Raw genomic sequence first — 20,817 nt, 5'->3', positions numbered from 1 at the left:
CACCTCTTCAGATATCAGAAAGCAAGTGGGGTTCGGGTGGTGGCACACGCCTGGGATCCCAGCATGCAGGAGGCTGAGGCAGGAAAGCTATGAGTTCAAGGTCAGCCTGGGCAGCACAGCCAAGACTATCTCAAAAAAGAAGAAAGAAAGAAAGAAAGAAAGAAAGAAAGAAAGAAAGAAAGAAAGGAAGGAAGGAAGGAAGGAAGGAAGGAAGGAAGGAAGGAAGGAAGGAAGAAAGAAAGAAAGAGGGAGGGAGGGAGGGAGGGAGAGAGAGAGAGAGAGGGAGAGAGAGAGAGAGGGAGAGAGAGAGAGGGAGAGAGAGAGAGAGAGGAAGGAAGGAAGGAAGAAAGAAAGAAAGAAAGAAAGAAAGAAAGAAAGAAAGAAAGAAAGAGAGAGAGAGAAAGAAAGAGGCAAGCAATCAGGCCAGCTGGGACCGACCCTAGGGACCACGTGTCATGGAGAGATGCTTTGAGATGGACACGACTCCTTGCTGAGGTGCTGGTGGGTTTGCGAGCCAGAACTTGTCCAGTTAAAGCTAGAACAGGTAGCATTTGGTAAGGCCTTTTGGCAATCCCCTGTGAGAAGCCAGAGGCTGCATGTCAGGGCTACCCAGGCAGTCAGATGTGAATCACGAGGCTGACATGACAAGAAACATTTTCACTTGAAATATTTCAATAGCTAAACTGCATAAAGCAAGGGGCCACAAAACAAGGAAAAAGCACCAGGAGAAGGGATGGAACCTCTTTGGAGTCCAGGGTCAGTCAACACCTCAGGGTTTCCGATGAGAATGCCGAAGGGCTGACCAGTGAGAATAAGAACAAGTTAAAACAGATTGGGTCTTGCAAAGCCAAAGCCAATCTTGGAACCATCACCACCCCCAACTATATTAAAAGTAAAGTGGTTTTTTCCCCACTGAAGAGAAAGATGGCAGTGTCCGGATCTGTTGCAATCTCTCTCATGCATTGAGTCATCGAAGTCTGTCAGTTATGACCAGAGATATTGTAGGAAAGGAAGGGGGTATTATAAATAATCACACAAGGAACTGAAATCATGAAGTTATGAGACTTGGACTCTAAAACTCAACGAGGCTTCTGTATTCAAGTAAACAGATGAGAAGATGTAAAACATCACCAAGGAGCTGAAAGCTACAGAAGAAGAAAAGTAAACAGGAGAAAGCAGAAATTCTGAAGAAGTAAAAGACTTGACGGGTGGGGGCAGCAGTGGTTGACCGGCAGAAAGCAGACAGGTGAAACAATATAGACTAGTAGTTAATGTTCGGGGGTGTGGCAAGGAAGGGTCATGAGAAACGCAGGAATGTACTGGAAATACTTATCATGGGTATAATCACTGTCTTGAAAGGTAAGGAAAAGAGAAGGAAAACAGAAATGGATAGACCTGGAATTTCCCTCCCAACACTCCAGCTCAGGGAGTCATGAAGTCCTCTGAAGCCCTGTGGAGTCTAATAAAGAAAAGCACATGCACGTGTACATGCACACATCACCTGATCAAAGGACAAAAAAAATAACAATTGAAGATCAAAGTCAAAACAAAATCCTTTTTGTTTGTTTGTTCTGTGTAGCCCTGGCTGTCCTGGAACTCGCTCTGTAGACCAGGCTGGCCTCAAACTCACAGAGATCCTCCTGCCTCTGCCTCCGGAGTGCTGAGATTAAAGGCGTGCACCACCACTGTCTGGCTTCAAAACGAGTCTTAACAGTAGCTAGATAGAAGAGACACATCACTGTTAAAAGGCCAATGTGTGATAGCTGGTTTACCAGAAATAATGGAAGCCAGGAGACAGTGACGACGTAAAGCAGGAGGGGAAGAGCAGATGAACCAGAGGCTACCCTGGCTAAGAAAGCACTCTGTAGGGGCTACCCTGGGCTAAGAAAGTACTCTGTAGAGACTACCTTGGGCTAAGAAAGCACTCTTTAGGGGCTACCCTGGGCTAAGAAAGCACTCTTTAGGGGCTACCCTGGGCTAAGAAAGCACTCTGTGGGCCTACCCTGGGCTAAGAAAGCACTCTGAATTAAAGATGAAACAAAGGACACTTACCATGGCTAGGAGTGGGGAGAATGCGTCTGGTAGATGATAGCTAAAAAAGGTTCTTCAGGCAGAAAGAGAATGGCCCTAAACAGAACAGAAACGCTGGAAGGACATGTGTGTAGGAGAGCACACACAGTGAAAACCAACATCTGGCTAAGAACATTCTAGAAGATCTGAATGAAGGTTAGAGATTGCGGACTCACACCCGCAGATACCAGGCTTTGTTTTACAACTTTAGTGATTGAGATGACGTGACAGCAGCATAAAGACAGACAGACCATGGAAGACAGTACAGAGATGGGGCCACACTGTGCAGGTGCTAGATTCGTGACCGAAGTCATGCAGCATGGCTTGGGAGGAGGGCAGCAACGGCCCTTCCAATAAATGGTCCCATCAATTACTTGTCATATGGAAAACAAAACAAATACTGATTTTTACTTTAGACATCCATATAATCATTTTCACGGACATCTGATGTTTAACATGATACATAATAAAAGTAGAGGATAAGGCAGAAGGCATTATCTAACGGCCTAACTGGGTGAGGGGGTGCAAGACACTTAGACAAGACAGGACACTGAACACCTAGGGAGCTGGACTGCATTACAATGAAGAATTCCTACCCATCAAAGACACCAAGAGAGTGAGAGCTAAGTCACAGAGTGGGGGAAGAGAAGGTCCCACATAGACTTCTCAAGGTTCCTCAGGTAGAACACAGACGAGATTTTTACTCCTGGGCCACTAGTGAGCAAGTGAAAAACACAAAAACAAGTCAACAACAACCAGGCAGGGACTCTGGCAGGTGAAAGACCCAAAAGGCAATTACAAAAGAGGCTAAAAAACAACCAAAAAGATAGGAGGGGACAGGTGGTGAGAGCGTGGTAAGACCGCTTGCTGTGCAAGCGTAAGGACCTGAGCTGGATCCCCAGGATCGTAAAACTCCAGTGTGGTGACACCTACTTGTAATCCCAGCCCTGGGAAGGCAGAGACGGGCAGTCCGGCTGGCCAGCTGGTCTACCCTATTTGGTGAACCCTGGGCCCACGGGACACCCTGCCTCAAAGGAGGTGAATGACATTCCTGAAGAATGCCACCTGAGGTTGTCCCCTTGCCTCCGCATGCACACACATGCACATGCGTGTGCACACACACATTAAAAAAGATGAGAAAACGTCCAATTTCATCAGCAGCCAGGGACGTGCAAAGCAAAACTAAAACGGGATGCCACGTCCCACCTACTAGCTTGGCTAAAATTAAAGAGCTGACAGCCCCAGTGCTGACAAACCTGTGCGCAGAGTGGAAGTCCCCCTCACTGCTGGTGGGCGTGCAAGTCAGTGGATCCACTTTAGAAAGCTGCTTGGCAGTGTCTGCGAGAGCCAACAGATGCCCATTCTGTGACTCAGAACTTCCACCAGACTCCACACCCGAGATCGGGGCGAGCAAGCATCCATCACAACACAGCAGACACATAGGAGCAAGTCGGAAAAATGCACGCAAGAGCTCCACCCAGAGAAGCACAAAGCAGTTCTCAGAAATGAGAGAAAAACGCAAAATCACAGGATTCCTAGACTGAACAACTATATGACTAACATGTCCATTTCCCAGACTTTGATTTACGATAACAACCAGAGTAGGTCTGTGTGCAGGGTGTGTAAACAGGGTTATCAAACAATACAGAAAGTTAAGAGCACTTTGCTGCAGGTGGGGAACATCAAAACCACACACCCGCTCAGAGATGCACACTGAAAAGACTTCCCACACCAAGCCACCAAGAGGTCTGCTCAAAGTAAGATGGGGGGATTCGTAAGATCACACCACGGAATACTACGCAGCGCTGAACATGGAACATCTTCGGTATCACTAACTCACATGTGTTACAGGAAAGAGGAAAGGTCCACAAGACCTTATGTATTCAAAGCCAAGAGCAGCTATCTGTATGGCAAAGGAGTCGGAAATTGGCAGTAGTTGGTAGTGGTATTGGCTGGGAAGGACATAAGGATAACTTCTGGTAGGCTTCCTTTCCATGTTTTGTGCTGTCCAGAAAATCTATAGCAGTCTCATTGTCCTAACCGCACAATTCTGGCTGTGAGCTCTTCCCTGTGAACCTCCTGCCCTAGGATTCGACCTTCTGTGTGTTGGGTACGGACTAAGACATTCCCACTGTGCTGCCCCATATGTCCTCACTAAGCTATGGCAGAGACATCGTCACTAGTACCGCAGGTAAGAGAGGAGGGGACGTTGAATGACTTCCCCTCTGCCGATCATAGGCTCACCATGTAACAGCAAAGAAGCTGTGACTTCCAGGAGATGGCTCAGGCCTGTCTCCTGCAAATGTCACCTGCGGGCCTCCAGGACAGCCTCACTACGGGATCCGAGGCCTGGCTCCTGTCCCTAATCCCAGTGTCTAGAGTTTCCTTTTCCTGCCACACGCCAAGGTGGCTGCTGGAGTGCTGGTGAACTCATTCAAACTCCAGCCAACACAGAAGATAGAATCACTCCCTGGTGGGCTTTCTGGAAGTCTGAGAATACTCATTTCATTGGCCATGTTAGAGCACTGGCCACAGCTAGCCTGGGAAGCTAGGGAATGTCCATTTTTCAAAGGGTGGCCATCTACCCGCTTAAAGTCAGTGTGCTGTTACTGGGTACCAGGAGGAGGGGAGATAAGAATGTTGCTATGGACACAGCCACCTGCCTAGTCGGGATTCAGATCTAGCCAGTGTGTCTCCACAGGTCGACAATCTCTTCCTCCTGAGCCTGCCCCTCTGCCCTGCACTGCCTCCCACGGAAGGGACCACCTAGACTGTAGGGAATGGGGCATCAGCACTGTGAGGCTGGTCTCCCGATCCTTCTGCCTTTTTACGTCCTTCCCTGCATCCATTTCGGAGCACAGAGTGGGCATGGTGACCCCCCAAAACTTCCCAGACCTGCCATCTCTTCCCATCACTGGCAATGAGAAGTGTCAACTTTCAAGGGCTCCTCCCTGTGGATGAGGACTGTCACCTCAGTCCCACTGGGCACAGGAGCCTCTCCCTAGGTGTCCTGGTTGGCTTTTGTCAGCTTGATAGAAGCTCAGGCCATCTGGAAAGAGGGAGCTTAGTTGAGAAAATGCCTCCATCAGATTAGCCTGTAGGTGAGTCTGTGGGGCATTGTCTTGGTTGGTGATTGATTTGTGTGGGGTGGGGTGGGGGGCAGTCTCCTGTGGGCAGTGCCACCCCTGGCAAGTGGTCCCGGGGTGTATAAGAAAGCAGGCTGAGGAAGCCCATCAGCAGCACTCCTCATGGCTTCTGCTTCAGTTCCTGCCTCCAGGCTCCTGCCCTGGGTGACGTCATGCTTTTAGCTGGACATCAAGACCCTTCTGAGGCATCAGCCACCCCACTTAGCTTCACAGGGCTCCTGTGGACCATCATGGCTTTTTTCGCCTAAGGCTTGGTTTGGTTAATATCCTGTCTGCCTCCGGAATTTTTTTTTTCCTAGTTTTTTCGTTTTTCTCAAACTTCACTATTTTTAAATTAAAATATAGTATACTCTGGGTCCAAGACTCTTAATAACTTGCAAACTTTGACACCCATAAAAATAACATTTACCCAAATGAGAGTTATTTCTGTACATTCCTCAACGTCTCGCTTATTTTTTTTTTCTGCACACATCGATTTTGATAGGAAAATATTTCTTCCGGCATTTTCTAGCCAGGTGCCAACATGATCTAAGGAGCTGTTTACAAAACCCGTCCTAATGATTTGCTAGTTTTTTGACAAACCAATAAATCACTGGTGGAGAGGTGGCTCTGATTGGGATTAAATAATGAATAAAAACATTTATCCACACTTGGTTATGATGCTTCCCCAGGAAATGAACTGGGTCTGTAAGAGCCTGCCGTTGAATGGAGGGGGAAACTCTTAGCACACAGTGGCCATGGTGGGCGCATGCCTTTAATCTCAGAAGTTGAGAGCAGAGGCAGGTGAATGAATCTCTGAATTCCAGTAAAGTCCAGGCCAGCCAGGGCTACACAGTCAAACCCTGTCTTAAGAACAAACAAACAAAAACCGAGCTATGGGCACCGAGGGGGTGGGAGAGGCACATACCTTACCATATGGGATTCGCCTCTGGTCAGAGATGGGATGGTGGATCTCACCGTCACCTGGGCTGTGGCCTCTTGCCTTTGATAATTCTTTCTTTCTTTTTTTGAGACAGGATCTTATTAATATAGCCTAGGCTGGTCTGAAACTCCTATGTAGCTAAGGTTGGCCCAGTGCTCCTGAGTGCCAGGATCACAGGTGTGTGACAGGAGAGCCAGCTGTGGCCATCTCTCTTATTCTGAGAGAAGCAGTGGGACTTTGCATATTGCCAGCCCTGTGAGGCATCGAGGCAGGCACATGACGGTGGAGCCTCCACTTCCAAGGACTTGGGTCCTTTGAACAAGGTCCTGCTTCCAACACCAGCATGCCAGCTGTACAGTGCCGCCTGCCATCAACCCTGCAAGCCCAGGAGGGCGGAGGCTTGCTCAGTGGTGAAGCATGGCCGGGCCCAGCTGGTGGCTGGTCTGCAGTGTGTCAACCCAAGTGTGTGGGCACCACCTAACCTAGGAAAGCATCAGTGAGCTGGGTATGGGGAGTGGGGGGGAGAGGAGAGGAGAGGAGAGGAGAGGAGGGGAGAGGAGAGGAGAGAGAGATTCTAGGCTGTTCCAAGCTGGAGGAGCCCAGGAAGGGACTCTGGCTGTGGTTGGTGTCCCAGAGTTGAGGCCACTTCTTAGGTATAAGCAGCCACACTGCGTACCCTGCGTCACAGGCTGCCCACCCAGCACCCTCACCCCCTGGATCCTCACGCTTTCTGCATGGACAGGCAGCCACCTACCCTCATTTCCAGTGTTGCTGCTCAGAGAGGACAAGTGACTTGCTCGAAACACACGGCAGCCCTGAGACACATTGTCGACGGTTACCAAGGGAGTAAGACAGTTTGGCCAGGAGGGGCGAACCTCACCACTGACCTTCCCTGAGATGGTCTTGATCTGTTTGGAGCTCAGGGGCTCGAAGTCCACTCCGATGTAGCCCTCCATGGCGGCCAGGAGGCTCCTGCGCAGGCAGCGTGAGGAGTTGGCCTCCACGTGTACCTGCTCCCACCACGCAGGCTCGTACCAGCCTGGGATGATCCACTGGTACTTGCTGCCGAACATGCTCTCCTCGAAGGCCTGTGGGAGATGGGCAGAGAGAGACTCAGGATCAGCGGGGTTTGGGTGCCAGGAGACGGTGGGAGAGCCACGCTCCCTCCTCCCAGGGGCTGGCCATGTAGACTTCTGCCGGCCCTCTCCCTCCATCACGCTAAGGACCTTAGAGAGCGTTCGCACATCAGGCAGAATAGAACAGAACAGACCCAAATAAACAGGAAGGCCTAAGATCTGGAGAAGCTGAGGGGTCTGTTTGCGGGAGGGAAAGGGAACTGTTCGTAGAGAAGCCGGTGGAAAGTTCTGGTACTGCACATAAGAGCAGTGTGCTTCACTGTGAAGTTCCTGGTGACCCAAGAGAAAAGGGCAACAAGTTGTGTACAGACAACGTTCTCATCACCCATGAGGAAGAAGCGTAGCATTTCTGGTCTTTAGCCCTAAAAGGTGCCTTACACAGGATGCCATCAGAGCAATGGGCATGTATAGGGGCATGTACCAACACCTTCTCTACAACAAAGTACTCAAAGCTGTTTGCAGTTGGGAGACTAACACCATTAACTCAAGAGTCTTTCAGCTGCCTCCACTATGGAGTTCTTTGACGTTGCCGGACTCCCAATGCCCCCGCTTCTAGATACTGTACTTAGAAATCCTAGCTCACTTTTCTAGCGACTACACTGTAATTGCGCCCCAGCCAGAGTTTTGGTGGTGGGCACAGAGAGCTCATCTTTCACATGAATAACAAATACACAGCTGGACGAAAGCGAGCAGCAGCTGGGGGCCCTCTGACGAACAGGGTTCAGCCTCAGAAACACTGTTTACAGGAGGATAATGCAGGCTTCTGACCGAGAACAAGACTTGGGTGTTTTGTTTAGTTTTTGAGACAGAGTCTCACTGTGTAGCTTCGGCTGGTCTTGAACTCGTGATCCCAGAGTGCAGCAGGGATGACAAGTGGTACCATCATTCTGGGAGGGACTAGACTCATGAACCGGAGGAAGTCCCCAAAGCCTCAGCCACTCCATCAGTGGCAGGTCCTGTGTGAGTTCAGTCTCCTGTCCGCCACCCATGGGGGAGCCCACATACACTGTCTGACCAGTGCCTGGCTGGCCTCCGGGAGTCTGCTGTTATCTCCTCTGTATTGATGGAGACCGCCCAGCTTGAGGGGAGGAATTCCCTAAACACAGCTACTGAGAAAAAGGCACAAGACTCTAGGGCCACCTTCTTTTAGCAAAACAAAACCTCTTTCTGGGAGCTTCCTTGCTCTTAAAGGCCCCCCTGTTTACAGGAGAGGCATATTGCTTAGGAGGCACCAGGAACAAGGGAGCAGTACAAGGCCTGGTTCCCACACTAGCGACTGTTACCATCCTCAGGGCCGCGGGCTGCACAGTGTACAGGAGGCCGCAGGGTCAGGGTAGCTGTGTGTGCAGACCCTCACGGTCCCTCTAGGCTGCTCCTTGAGGAACTTTCTAGAAGACAGAAGCCTGGTCCACGGGGAAGGTGTCCATGGCCTGAAGCCCTTTCTACCACGCTGTTCCAGCTCCCAGCCTCTTGGGCCGCCTGCCTTCTTCTCTGCCATCCTTCCTCCTCAGGGCAACCAGGGGTCATGAGGTCCTTGCCCCTTATTATTGTACAAAAGTCCTGCTTATTTCAGCTCCTTATGGCCTGTCCCCAAAGTCCCTTGCTTTTTTCCTGTGGAGAGCCTGAGAGGCACATGGGCAGAGCAGAAGCACAGGCCAGATCAAGCACCCCCAGACAGGCTCACGGGAAGGGTGTGGTCAGGATCAGTCACACCGGCCACTGTCAGGGGGAGTGGCCATGTGCGGGGGGGGGGGGGGGGGGGGGAGGGCTTCTGTGCTGGTCCCGGTGTGAAGAGCCACCTGTGGGACTGGAACACCGGTCTGTGTCCTTTGCCAGATGGAGGGTAGGGCTGTGCCCGTTTCCCTGGCACCTCCAGGGCTAAGCCAGGGCCAGGATACAGAGGGCACCTGTGCCGGATAGCTTATGTCAACTTGACACAAGCTCAAGTCATCGGAGAAGGCAGAACCTGAATTAAGACAATGCTTCCATCACATCAGGCTGTAGGCAAGCTTGCAGGGCATTTTCTTAATTAGTGATGGATGGGGGCGGGCCCAGCCCATTGTGGGTGGTGCCATGCCTGGACTGGTGGTTCTGGGTTCTGTGAGAGAGCAGGCTGAGCAAACCATGGAGAGCAAGCCAGTAAGCAGCATCCCTCTGCATCAGCTCCTGCCTTGAGTTTCCAGCTCTGTTGGAGTTCCTGTCCTGACTTCGTTAATGATGAACGGCGCTCAACAGTGGCTATGCAGTACTGACTGAACACATGGTTTCTCTGCCACCTCAACCACCCCGGCTCCATGTTCTCTACCGGTGGTGGGAACGCATGTTTCTTTTAACAAAATCCAATTTTCACCTTGTATTGGGTCTCCCTTCTCCTCCCCCACTCCCCACACAAGAGGGACACCTCCCTTTTCTGCAAGGTCCCAGCCACAGTAATGACAGTGCACCTGGGGCAATGCCCCCACTCAGTCACACCCCCATTAGGTGGAGATTATTGTTGCGTTTTAGACACGAGGCAGCTGAGACCAGAGACGTTCAGTGACCTTCCTAAGAATGCACAGCTGGCAGAGGGGAACCAGAGGCACTCTACCTTGGCTAATGCCGACACTGCCCAGGGCTGTATGCAGGCCCTGCGCTGGCTTCCCCCAGCTCAGGAGCACAACAGGGTTCTGCTTACCTCTGCCATGTTCTGCCATGTTGGGTGCCAAAGCTGTGCTGGTCTCCGCTTGCCCCCCTAGGCCCCCACTCTAGGACTAGGAGGGTCTCAAGACCCCTGCTCTGAGATGGCACCCCCTCTATCACCTGTGCTTTCTATTCAGGGTGAGGACATTGGTGGACCCTCTCAGGCCACTGGTGCCTGAGAGGCACAGACCACGTGTGTCCTCAAGGGTAGGCCCCATCCAAGGGTCCAACCCAAAGCTCTAAGAGCCTCCTCTGTGAGGAAGCAACCAGCCAAGGCAGAAAATCCTCTCTGTTAGCATGGAGATTTCTCCAGAACACAGGTAGGACGGGAGGTGAGACGGAGCCCAGCCTGGGCCTGTGGCCTGAGACTGAGCAGAATGACCCAAAGCAGATGCCAGGGCTCCTGGAACCACTCCCCTCTGGCCCAGCACCAAGAAAGGCCTCAGCCACACAGGGCTCTGAGCTGGAGCCAGTACATGAGGCCGCTGTGTGTGTTCACAGTGCACAGGAACTGGCCTCCGCTGGGCCACTGGCCAGGCTCCGCCATGTATCCTTTCCTCCCAGAGTCCTCCGATTTCTTTCTTGATGGACACTAAGGCTTTCAAAAGGCTAGGGAAATTGGTGGGTGGGGTCAAGTCCAGCCTCTTTCCAGAACCTCCTCCATGGGAGAGCTTGCTTGCATACTCAGAGAATCCATTTCTGGACTTGCCCGGGGAAGACAAGGCTTTCGGAATCAAAAATTGGTGAGTCAGTGCCAGCAGCCCGCTCTGAGCTTCTTCCTCAGGTTTGGGCGCTGCAGCCATCTTGCCGCTCCTCAGGATCCTGGTGGTCCCATGGGGCCCCTCCTACAGTCACCTGTTATCATGGCCACCTTCAGACAGGAGGAGCAGGGGCCTTGAGGGCTGGGTTGTCTCAGTTGATCTCCTCCGTGAGCTAGTGGCAGGTCCTGTGTCCTAGTTAATCTGTCTCAGTTAATCTCCTCCGTGAGCTAGTGGCAGGTCCTCTCTCTTTTTCAGAGGTTCACTCTGAAGCAGTAGGGCCCAATGCCAGTGTATCGCCATGGAGCCTCAGGTGGTCACCTGGCTCCAGCATCACCTCCCGGGGCGCCTAGCAGCCTCCTCCTGGGCTGCTTCAACTTTCTCGCTTTGCTCCTGAGCTGGCAGGCTAGGGTGACCTGTGTGTCCTTGGCTTCCAGCCACCTCTCTTCTGTCACTCCTGGGCCTGCTGGGGTCCTCCATCTCTTCATTCAGCCTCACCTTCTGGGTTCATCCCCAGCCTCCTCCGTTCTTCCCACCTTGGCTCTGTCATGATGAATTTACAGTTCCTACGTGCCTGCTGTTCATACCTCAGCCACGTTATGGACAAAACTGTGGCCCCTTGCTAGAGACCACACCAAGAATAACCTTATTCAGAAAGGCCAGGGGTAGATACTGACTCATGTCACTGGGCTGTCACTTGGTGGACTTCCCTCCTGACCCTAGGAGAGGAAGGGAGCCAAGCACAGCCATGGAAACAGACATGGCTCCTGGGTGGAAGCCCTAACATATAGGTAAGGATGTCCTGGGTTGATTGCACCAGGACGCAGGGTTCCACTCACGAGGTGGCTGAGGGCACTAGAGAAGTCCTCTTACCTCTCACATGGCTACGGAACAGGGTGAGTTGGACAAAGTATAAAAGCACTTGGTCACCCACTCTGTATACCCTTCCTCAGGGTAAGCAGCATGTCCTCAGCTGCCAGCTCTGAGGGCAGGGAGGGACCCGAGTCTCTGGGGTGTCTGGAGTGTCCCACACTGACTCAGAAAAGCCCCAGAGCTCCTACAGCCTCCCCGGCATCCCTGTGACCATCCCTACTCTGAGAACAGCTTCTGACCCAGGAAGTCTGGCTGCAGCCTGGAGATGCTCGGTGAACCCAGGGCTCGTCTGACCCGGATGGAGTCTCACTTACACAACAGAAGACTTTCGCTGCCATGTTCTGGTCAAACTGGCCGAGGATGATCCTCACGTCGTTCCCCTGTGGGCAGAAGAGGATGTGAAGGTGAGTGACAACATTCTCAGGGCCAGCACAAGGGAACCCTTCCATGCCCAGTTCTCAGCCAAGAGCCCTGGCGACAGGGAGGGAGGCGAGGCTCCCCTGTACTGTGCACCCCTAGACTGGCTATGCCACTCTTGGCTGATCTTCAGTGACCCTCTCTGCTTTCAAGGGTGACTCCGAGGCAAGACAGCATACCACAGTCTCCCTCTTCCAAGGAACTGGGCTATCTTGAACGGTCCTTTTCATTTCACCTACAGGGAAAGTAAGGCCAGAGGAGGGGGACAGAGGCCGGATCCAAACCAGCCACACCCTCCATAATGTCTTGGAATTTTCTAGTCTCTTGACTGTTAGCCCCCTGAGACATCTTTTGAGTTCACAGAGCTCCCCAGTTCATAGTTTTTGGGGGTGTTTTGGAGTGATATTAAAACCTTGGTGCCATCAACACGCCTTGAGTGGTTTCAAGGGTCCCCCTTTCTCGTCTCAGCTTCATTTTGCTTCTCTGAAATGTAGGGACAGTGGTGGCACCTCCCTTGTATGAGTTCTGGGAGGACTGAGTGAAGCACCCTTCAAGAGGTGCTTAACATAGTACCTGGCGCAAAACGGGCACCCAGTGAATGGCAGCTAGCCATGTGCTTGTAGCTCCCCCAGCCCATCTTTATTTTCAAGCTCTAGCTACCTTGCTATGTGCTGGTTTTCTCAGTGTGGCTCACAGATGTGTGTTGCAGAGAAAAACACATGGAACTCACTTACTTACTCACTACACATTTACCCAGCACCTGCCTGTGGCTCTTGGTCACTTTCTGAGGATGGGACCCAGCCTGGGCCCTGCCATCAGGAGGCCAGCTGGGTACAGGCTGGCACCTGCTCCTGTTCTCAGCTTCTCGCTTTGCAGGACCCAGCTTTGCAGGAGGTACCATCTCCCTGCTGGCCTTTGTCCTCTCCAGACACCCCAGGCCCTCCGACGGTGGATGGCAGGAAGCATGGCTCTAAAGATCAGTTTTTAGCATCTTTTAAAATTGGAAAGTGCTGCCTGGGAGGCCATCTTACTCATCATGTGTGTTAGCAAAATAGTGAAAGCCCTGCGCTAAAACCAGCCTTTGCTTGCAAGAAAGAATGGAAAGAAGAGGGGGGAACAAAACCCCATGCTTGCTCAGAAAAGGACTTTAAAGGGTCGTTCGCAGAGGCTGGCGGAAGGCAAGCGAGTCTTTGTCTCAGCAGTCTGCAGCACTATAAAAAGTTTCAGGCTGTTTCTGGTCTGTGGACGGGCTCCCAGGCACACACCAGCCTCCTTGTTATTGGCTGAAATCTTTTTACATCATTTGCTACTAACAGTGGCCATCTGTCCATCTGTTTGTCTCCACCCATCCATATTTATTCATCCATCTTCCAGGTTTATTGGGCATCTGGATTGCTAACCCCACTTGCTAAACATGGTACAGAGAAACAGCCTATTGGGTTTCAGAGCCAGAGAAACTGGGTTCCACTCCCAGCTCCATGCCTGGCTTTAGTCTGCTAAGCCTGCATCTCGTCATATCTGAAACAGGCACTGTCCTCCATGTCCTGTCTTGTGGTATAGGTGACTCATCACAACACAAGATGCCTTCTGGTCTTCAGGGCGCTTCCCCTGGCATCCTGCTGCCACTGATCCCTCCTGTTGGCCCTCCTCAGATTCAGCCCCTGGTACCCCATTCTGTCCTCAGCTTTTGCTGCATCCCGATGGCAGCCACCCAGCCTGCGTCACCAGCATGGACGCATCCTCTGCTTTCCACAGAACACCTCTATCGGTGTCTCCTGGCTCCTTCAACTCAACATGTCCCAAGCTGAACCCTCACTTTTCTCTGACGAGCAAGCCCCTTCCTCCTCCTGTTTCCATCTCTGGGAGTGGTACCACAGCCTCCCACTCTCCGAGCTGGAGACTGGAGTCATCTTCCACTTACTGCTCTCCTTCCCCTCCTACGTCCCAGGCCCTCAGCTTGCTGGTTCCACCTGTTCACCAGCTCCAGAGCCAGCCTGTCCCTGCAACCCTATGCCCCGGGTTTGGTCACCACTTCTCTTCCCTTAGAGACTATCTGGGCCCATGCCTTCCACCTACCATGTCCAGTGGCCTCTACAGAGAGGGAGAATCCTAGCAAACTCCAGATCTGACTGAAGAAATCTGACATGGCTCCCCAAGGTAGATCAAACACTCATTTGAGTCTCTTGATAGCTTGAGGTTCTTCACCAACTGTCTCCTGCATCACATTTCCCCTACTTTTCTATGGAGTAATAGAGAACTATTCTGTAGACACACCTGCTTGCCATTCATCCACCCACCCATCTGTCTACCAGTTCATCCATCCATCCGTCTACCAATCTACCCATCCATTCATCTACCTACCATCTCATCCATCCATCTGCCCATCTATCCATATATCTCCATCCATTCATACACCCACTAACCAACCATCCATCCATCCATCCATCCATCCATCCATCCATCCATCCATGCTCCCTCCCTCGCTCTGTTCCCTCTTTTGTACAAGCTGTACATCCCGAGTGTCCTTCTCTCTCCTTGTATTCTCCTGAATCACAGCTGCTCATCCCTCGTTTTAGCTCGGGCTCCCTTATTTGCCATGTCACTGACTCATCAAGCCCAGTAGCCATTCTCCTCTGGGATGAGGCACCTACGCTTCCCTCCATCATGGCCCAAATATACTTTTTAAAAAATCTTCTCCTGACCCCCTGGCTCCTGAGCCAGCACAGGGCATGATGCATGTAGTGATGGGCATGATGCATGTAATGATAAGCAAGCATGTGGTCTGATGCAGGGGGAGGATGCTGATACAGCACTGGACCCCATGGTGGGCTCTTGGCTGCTTACTGACACCCTACTAGTCTGGGGCCTGGTGCTAACTGGGATCACATGTCCATTCCTCAAATGGACCAAAGGATCCACATCTTCATGGTGACCAACTCACCACTTGCTGACAGGTAAGCAACTAGTTCTGCCGTTCCATTTGGTCCAGGTAATGTCTCTGTTGCCATGACAACTATGCTGCAAAGACCCCTTGGCTATAGGTTCTCAAGCTGTCAGGTTTAGATGGGCCTGAGGAGTCATGGATCCAAGAAGTTCCTAAAGAGGCCAGTGGCTTTCCCTAGCTGTGTAGCACCCAGAGCTGGACTCTAACTCTGGTGTGTAGGACCCTCAGAGGGCCCCAAAGAAAGACACTGTTGGGAACCAGTAAGTCCCTCAGGTAGAAAGCTATTCCTGTCTACTATGCTTCTGGAAAGTAGGAAGGGCCTGTTCCCAAGCTAGGAGAGCAAGGAGGAGCCTGGGACAAGGGATGGAGAGGAAATTTGGTCCTTAGGGAGTTGCAGACTTGAGAGCAGGTGAAGTGTTGGGGGTCACTTCTTGGGTGGGACACATTCATCCAGGATTAAGGCGGTGAAGAGTGGTGTTCCCTCGCCCTGGAGTGGCACTTGTGTGTGGGTTCTGGGGTCAGGGAGAAAGAAATTCTAGGGAGGATGGATAGCACACACACACACCCCACACCCATTACAAGCTCCAGAATCACATTTGTCACTGCCCAGAACATGAACCTCTTCCTGGAAGTCCAGAAGCTGAAAAATAAAATCTAGATAGGCCATGGCCTTATCTCTGGCCAACGCTGCCTCCCCTGCCGGCCGGGGCTGGAACTTACTTTCCTGATCTCAGGACTTTGGGCAGTTTGAGAAGGACCAAGAATAAGGCTTGATGAAGATGAAGCAGGCTTGTAATCTCAGCTACAGCAGGGGGATCACACATTGGAAGTCACCCCAGGCTATGGAGAGAGCCTGCAGCCCAGCTGAACAGAACTTCCCTGCTATAGCATGTGTGAAGCCCTAGATTCAAACCCCTGTACTGAAAAATAAGTAAGTAAGTGCAAGACAAATGAAGGAAGAGCCAGGCCTGCCCCTGTGGGCGAGAATGACAGAACAGAGCTGCAATCTCCGGAGAACAAGTCCATGGCTGAGGGAAAATCCCAAGCTTACATGACCGGACTCTGCTGGGGCCTCCTGGAGTGAAGAAGGATGACTCAGAACAGATGACAATTGCCATGATTGATGGTCCTGGGTACAACACTTACATAGAAACTTGCATTCACACCCTGTGAGGCCACTGCCCCAGAAAGGGCATGTGGAGTGAAGCGGCCATGGGGGTGGGGTGGAAGTGAGGAGTGAGCTCAAATCCTCACACCCGGAACCCTGTCTCAGACTCCCAATTCTCAGAATCCCCATGGACACACAGGACATGCCCTAGCCCAGGGTAGATGTCCTTTCTCTTTTCTTGGCTCTCTTGTGTCTATTGTTCTGAACCCCCTTGTCTCCAGGATCCTTAAGGGACCTAAAATCACACACTTCTGACCACCCAATCCATTGAACGATTTTAACTCTAGTTTGCCTGTCTTTCTGTACAAAGACAATGTATAGGTACCAGGTCTATGGGGTGTCTGCTGGTGTTCTGGGCCTCATCCTGCTTCTAGCCTTCTTCTGAGTATACATGCTCTATCAGCCACTTTCACACACTGCCCAGTCTCTTAGAGTTTCCATTGCTGCAACGAAACACTCTGACCAAAGAGCAAGTCGGGGAGGAAAGGGTTTATATTAGGCTTACACTTCAGCATTGCTGTTCATCGCTGAAGGAAGTCAGGGCAGGAACTCAAACAGGGCAGGATTCCGGAGGCAGCAGCTGATACAGAGGCCATGGAGGGGAGCTGCTTACTGGCTTGCTTGCCCTGGCTTGCTCAGCTTTCTTTTTTACAGAACCCAGGACCAGCAGCCCAAGGATGGCACCACTCACAACGGGCTGGGCCCTCCCACATTGATCACTAATTGAGAAAAGGCCTTACAGCTGGATCTTTAGGAAGCATTTCCTCTACTGAGGCTCCTTCCTCTCTGATGACTCTAGCTTGTGTCAACCTGACATCCAAAACCAGCTAGGACACCCCGGGCTCAGCTCCAGGGGACTCCGACTCTGGATTCCAAAGCACACAGGTGGCGGGGAGTGGTGGCATACACCTAGATGCCAGCTAAGTGTGGTCCCAGAACCTCAGGGCTGGCCACACATCCTGCCTAGAGCGCCCAGGCTGAATGAGACAACCCCCTCCCCAACTGGCCTGGGCTGCAGCGCTCAGCATTAAGTCTAAAAAGCCACTCATGGAGAAGCCAGGCAAATGAGAGGCAAGGTCATGACACACGCCATCCTGAGTCATGAGAGAGGCAGGCTAGACATGAGCACCCTGAGGGCCCAGCACAGCTCGACAGCCTTCCTGCCACCCAAGTGTGGGATCCTGCAAGGAAGGTCAGGGTCACCTGACACTGACCTCTAGGTCACCGGGAGTCTCCTGCAGGTCCCTTCTCTTCACCACTGTGAGAGGATGAGGTGACATGAGCCACCAAGCTACTTGAGGCTGGCCTGGCATGGGCTGCAAGGACCATCCGAGACTGTCTCTAAAGTCCTGGCTCAGACAGGCTGATCCCTTCAGGATGAATACTTCCTTATTTAACCAAAATTTGCCTTGGACCTTTCCTGCCCCTCCCGCCAGACATACCCCTAAAGGCACAGAAGCAGGAAACATGTCTTCACATCCAGGAAGAGTGTGGAAAGGGGACAGCCCACAGCAGCCCACCGGCAATGTGTGACATTCCTTTAACTCCTGTATATTTAGCTTTCCAATAATATATCTGGCTCCAGATAAAAATACTGCGCTTTCTTCTCCATGTCTCTGAGCAAAGTTGGCCTCGGGGCCAATGCACCATGGTTATTCTTTGGTTGTGCACCCTCAGGGCCCAGGCAAATCTATTTCCAGAGGTTGGTCTGGGCTTCCTGTTTGTACAGATGTGGGGGTGGTTGGTTCAGGGAAAGGAGGACAGTCCCCACCAAGACCTTCTTGGACAGTCAGGGAAAGGAGTAACCAATCCTGACTAGGGCTCTCCCATGGAGCAAAGGCCGAGAGGGTGCACCTTCAGGCTGTCTTTGTGTAGAGTAGAGGCCTCCCACAGACATGCACATCCCAGTCCCAGACTCTTTGCGGATGTAATGCCCCATGGCATGAGGCTCAAGCTTCAGGAGGAGCTAAGGCAGCAGATCTGAGACAGGGAGTTTTCTTGGATGGTCTGGGCAGGCGCAGTATTATCACAAGGGTACTTATAAATGGAGAGGCAGGCTGGGTGACAGTGGTGTCTCTGAAGACAGAGGGAGAGGCCACTGGTCAGGGCACAGAGACAATGACCTTTCCTCTAATGTCCAGGATGAATCATCCCTGGGGACAACTCCATCTTGGCCCGCCAAGACTCATGCTTGGCTTCTAGCCTCGAGGCCAGAAAGACACATCTGTATGGTTTGTAACCACATAGCTTTGTCCCACCAGCAGTAAGAAATGCATGTACCTCCCTCTGACCTGTGGGTGCCAAGCTGAGAGGGACTCTAATGTCCTTTCCTCTTTGGTGGTCCTCGGGATCTCTTAGCCACTGCTGACCTGCTGATAGTTTTTCTGGACAATGTTGGTTCCCCTCTGTTCTCCCTGAGCCACAGGAATGCTTCCCAGTGTTGGGCTATTTTTGTGACTCACTCAAAAATAGGTTCCTCTTTTTAGAGTCAGAAACCTGGTTCCAGCAGGTGTACCAAGTCTTTTGACAGTGAGATTCGACTCCATGACGTCATCTACGTTTATACTCAACTGCACAGCCTAGTTACAAAGAGGAACTGCAAAAACATCTCAGAATGTTCTAAAAAGTTTACAGTTTTGTGTCAGACCTCGTTCATAGCTAGCCTGGGTTGCGTGTGGTCTGTGGGATGCAGGTAGAATTCCCCATGATGCATTGCTGGCGCCCAGCCTTTCACAGGCGTTTAAAGGTGAGTACTCGGGCTTTCTGCCCAGCCTGGTCCGTGCTGACTCCGATGACCTTCCCCTTTCCTCCCTTCCATGAGTGTAAGCCACAAAGCCACCTCCTTCCTGCTTTGCTGCTGAGAAAGCTCATGAGGAAAAGACTGCCTTTAACTCTTTGGATACAAGCACTCTCCAGAATGTTCAGAGACTACGGAAGAATCCTCTAGCCACTGAGGAGCAAATGGGCACCAGGCTGGGACCAGGTTGTGGTGGCTGCATGCCCCCTCCACCAACCTGCTGCATGCCCCCTCTACCAGCCTGCTGCATGCCCCCCTGTAGCCTCATTCCTGTGCTGCAACCGCCACCAGCCTGCTGCATGGCCTCCAGTGTGTGTTAATTTCCTTGAGCTTCACTTTCTCAACTTGTAAAATGGAGATAATAACACTCCCGATAGAGGACCAGGTAGTAAATCATCTAGGTTTCATGGGCAATTACTCTCTGTGGCAATTACTCTGTTCTACCAACCTAGCATAAAAGCAGCCAAAAGCAATGTTTTAAATGAATGTGTGACAATAAAACTTTATTTATAAAACTGAATAGAGGGCCAGACTTGGCCCATTGGCCATCATTTGCTGACTGTTACTGTTCAGTAACTGGGAGGATTAAAAGAATGAATAAATCTATGAGAACAAAGCAAGTACTGGACAGTGTCTGTCCTGGGTGTCGAAGCAGAAGCATGGGCTGAGGCCACAGGGGACAGGCTGTAAAGAGATCAGAGACAGAAAAGCAGCTTACAGATGCCCCTGCTTTCCTAGCAGTAGTTCAGGCACAAGGCTACCCTCTCCACTGATGACCACATGGTGATTGCTCTGTGGTTCCTGGGGCCACATGGAGTTCACAGTAACCTAGCTTTTCATGGCTTTTACAGGAACTTTCATGCCATGAATTTATTTCTCGATTCTCATAATTTTCTTGCTTAGTTGTTTTTGGGTTTCTCATATGGCATCAGCTGCCTGTTCTTCAGTCTTGTGAGAGTGTTCTGCCTGTGAGGGCCACCATGTGAGCCTGTTTGGTGGATGGTGATATCTGAGGGAGGGAGAGGAAGTGAGTGCAGGCCTGCTTGATTCCAAGTCTGTGCCGAACTTCTGTTCGGGATGAGGAAGAAATGGGCACCATGGGAGGGCTACGCAGCTCCGAGAGTGCACTTAACAAGCATTAAAAATGCAAATGTCAGTTATGTATGTAACTGTAAAAAATGGGGGAGAGCTAAAAGGGTGCTCCCTGCTCTGTGTTTGCCTGTCTCCTTGGAGTCCTATAGGCCGGCTCTGTATTTCATCAAGCTGCCTTCTGCAGCAGTGACAGACTGTACTCGGTCACCTCAGGGCTGTCCCCTCATCTGTAGCAGGCCTGCTCTGCAAATTGTTGGGAGAGAACACCATTGCGTATTCCATACTTCAGGAACTCAAGAGGCGGAGGCAAGACCAGGTTGGGCCACATAGATCTTGTCACACACACACACACACACACACACACACACACACACACACACACACACACGCACACACACACCACAAAAACAAACAAACAAACAACTAGAAACAAATGCAAAAAGCACAATCTGGGACCACTGGCATTTTCATGGTGAAGTTGACCAGCTTGAATTTCTGGTCAGGATTACTGTCTGGTCTGCAAAGGCCTGTTTGGAATGTTGTGGTTTAGAGGCTTGCTTTCTGTTTGGACACATGGACCAGATTTTCCTTGTTCTTGTCTTCCATGCTTTGGTAGCTTTGGGTTCCATTTACCACCATGTTGTTCAGAGGGCCCTTCAACTCGGGCTTATCTTAGGTTTCTCTATGATTTTAGATTCTAGGTGGTGATAGAGAGTGTTCCCAGGGCCTCACACTAGCCAGGCTCCACTACTCAGGTCACCCCAACCTCCTCGACTGTGAGACTTGGCTCTGAAACTGCCTCTTTTAAAACTGTC

General features: G+C 51.4%; 1 protein-coding gene across 1 annotated transcript in view; it reads right to left on the bottom strand.

Annotated features, from left to right (window-relative positions):
• Gabbr2 (gamma-aminobutyric acid type B receptor subunit 2) overlaps positions 1 to 20,817 on the bottom strand; it is a 356,326-nt gene that overhangs the window by 142,727 nt on the left and 192,782 nt on the right. Inside the window, 2 exon segments of the mRNA XM_052718497.1 lie at positions 7,026 to 7,226; positions 11,899 to 11,964. Of these exon segments, the coding sequence (XP_052574457.1) occupies positions 7,026 to 7,226; positions 11,899 to 11,964 (267 nt within the window).

This window comes from Peromyscus californicus, unplaced genomic scaffold (genome assembly GCF_007827085.1).
Source record: "Peromyscus californicus insignis strain IS unplaced genomic scaffold, ASM782708v3 Scaffold_5__1_contigs__length_169319896, whole genome shotgun sequence".
Lineage (NCBI taxonomy): Eukaryota > Metazoa > Chordata > Mammalia > Rodentia > Cricetidae > Peromyscus > Peromyscus californicus.
This window is presented reverse-complemented; position numbering and strand designations above follow the sequence as displayed.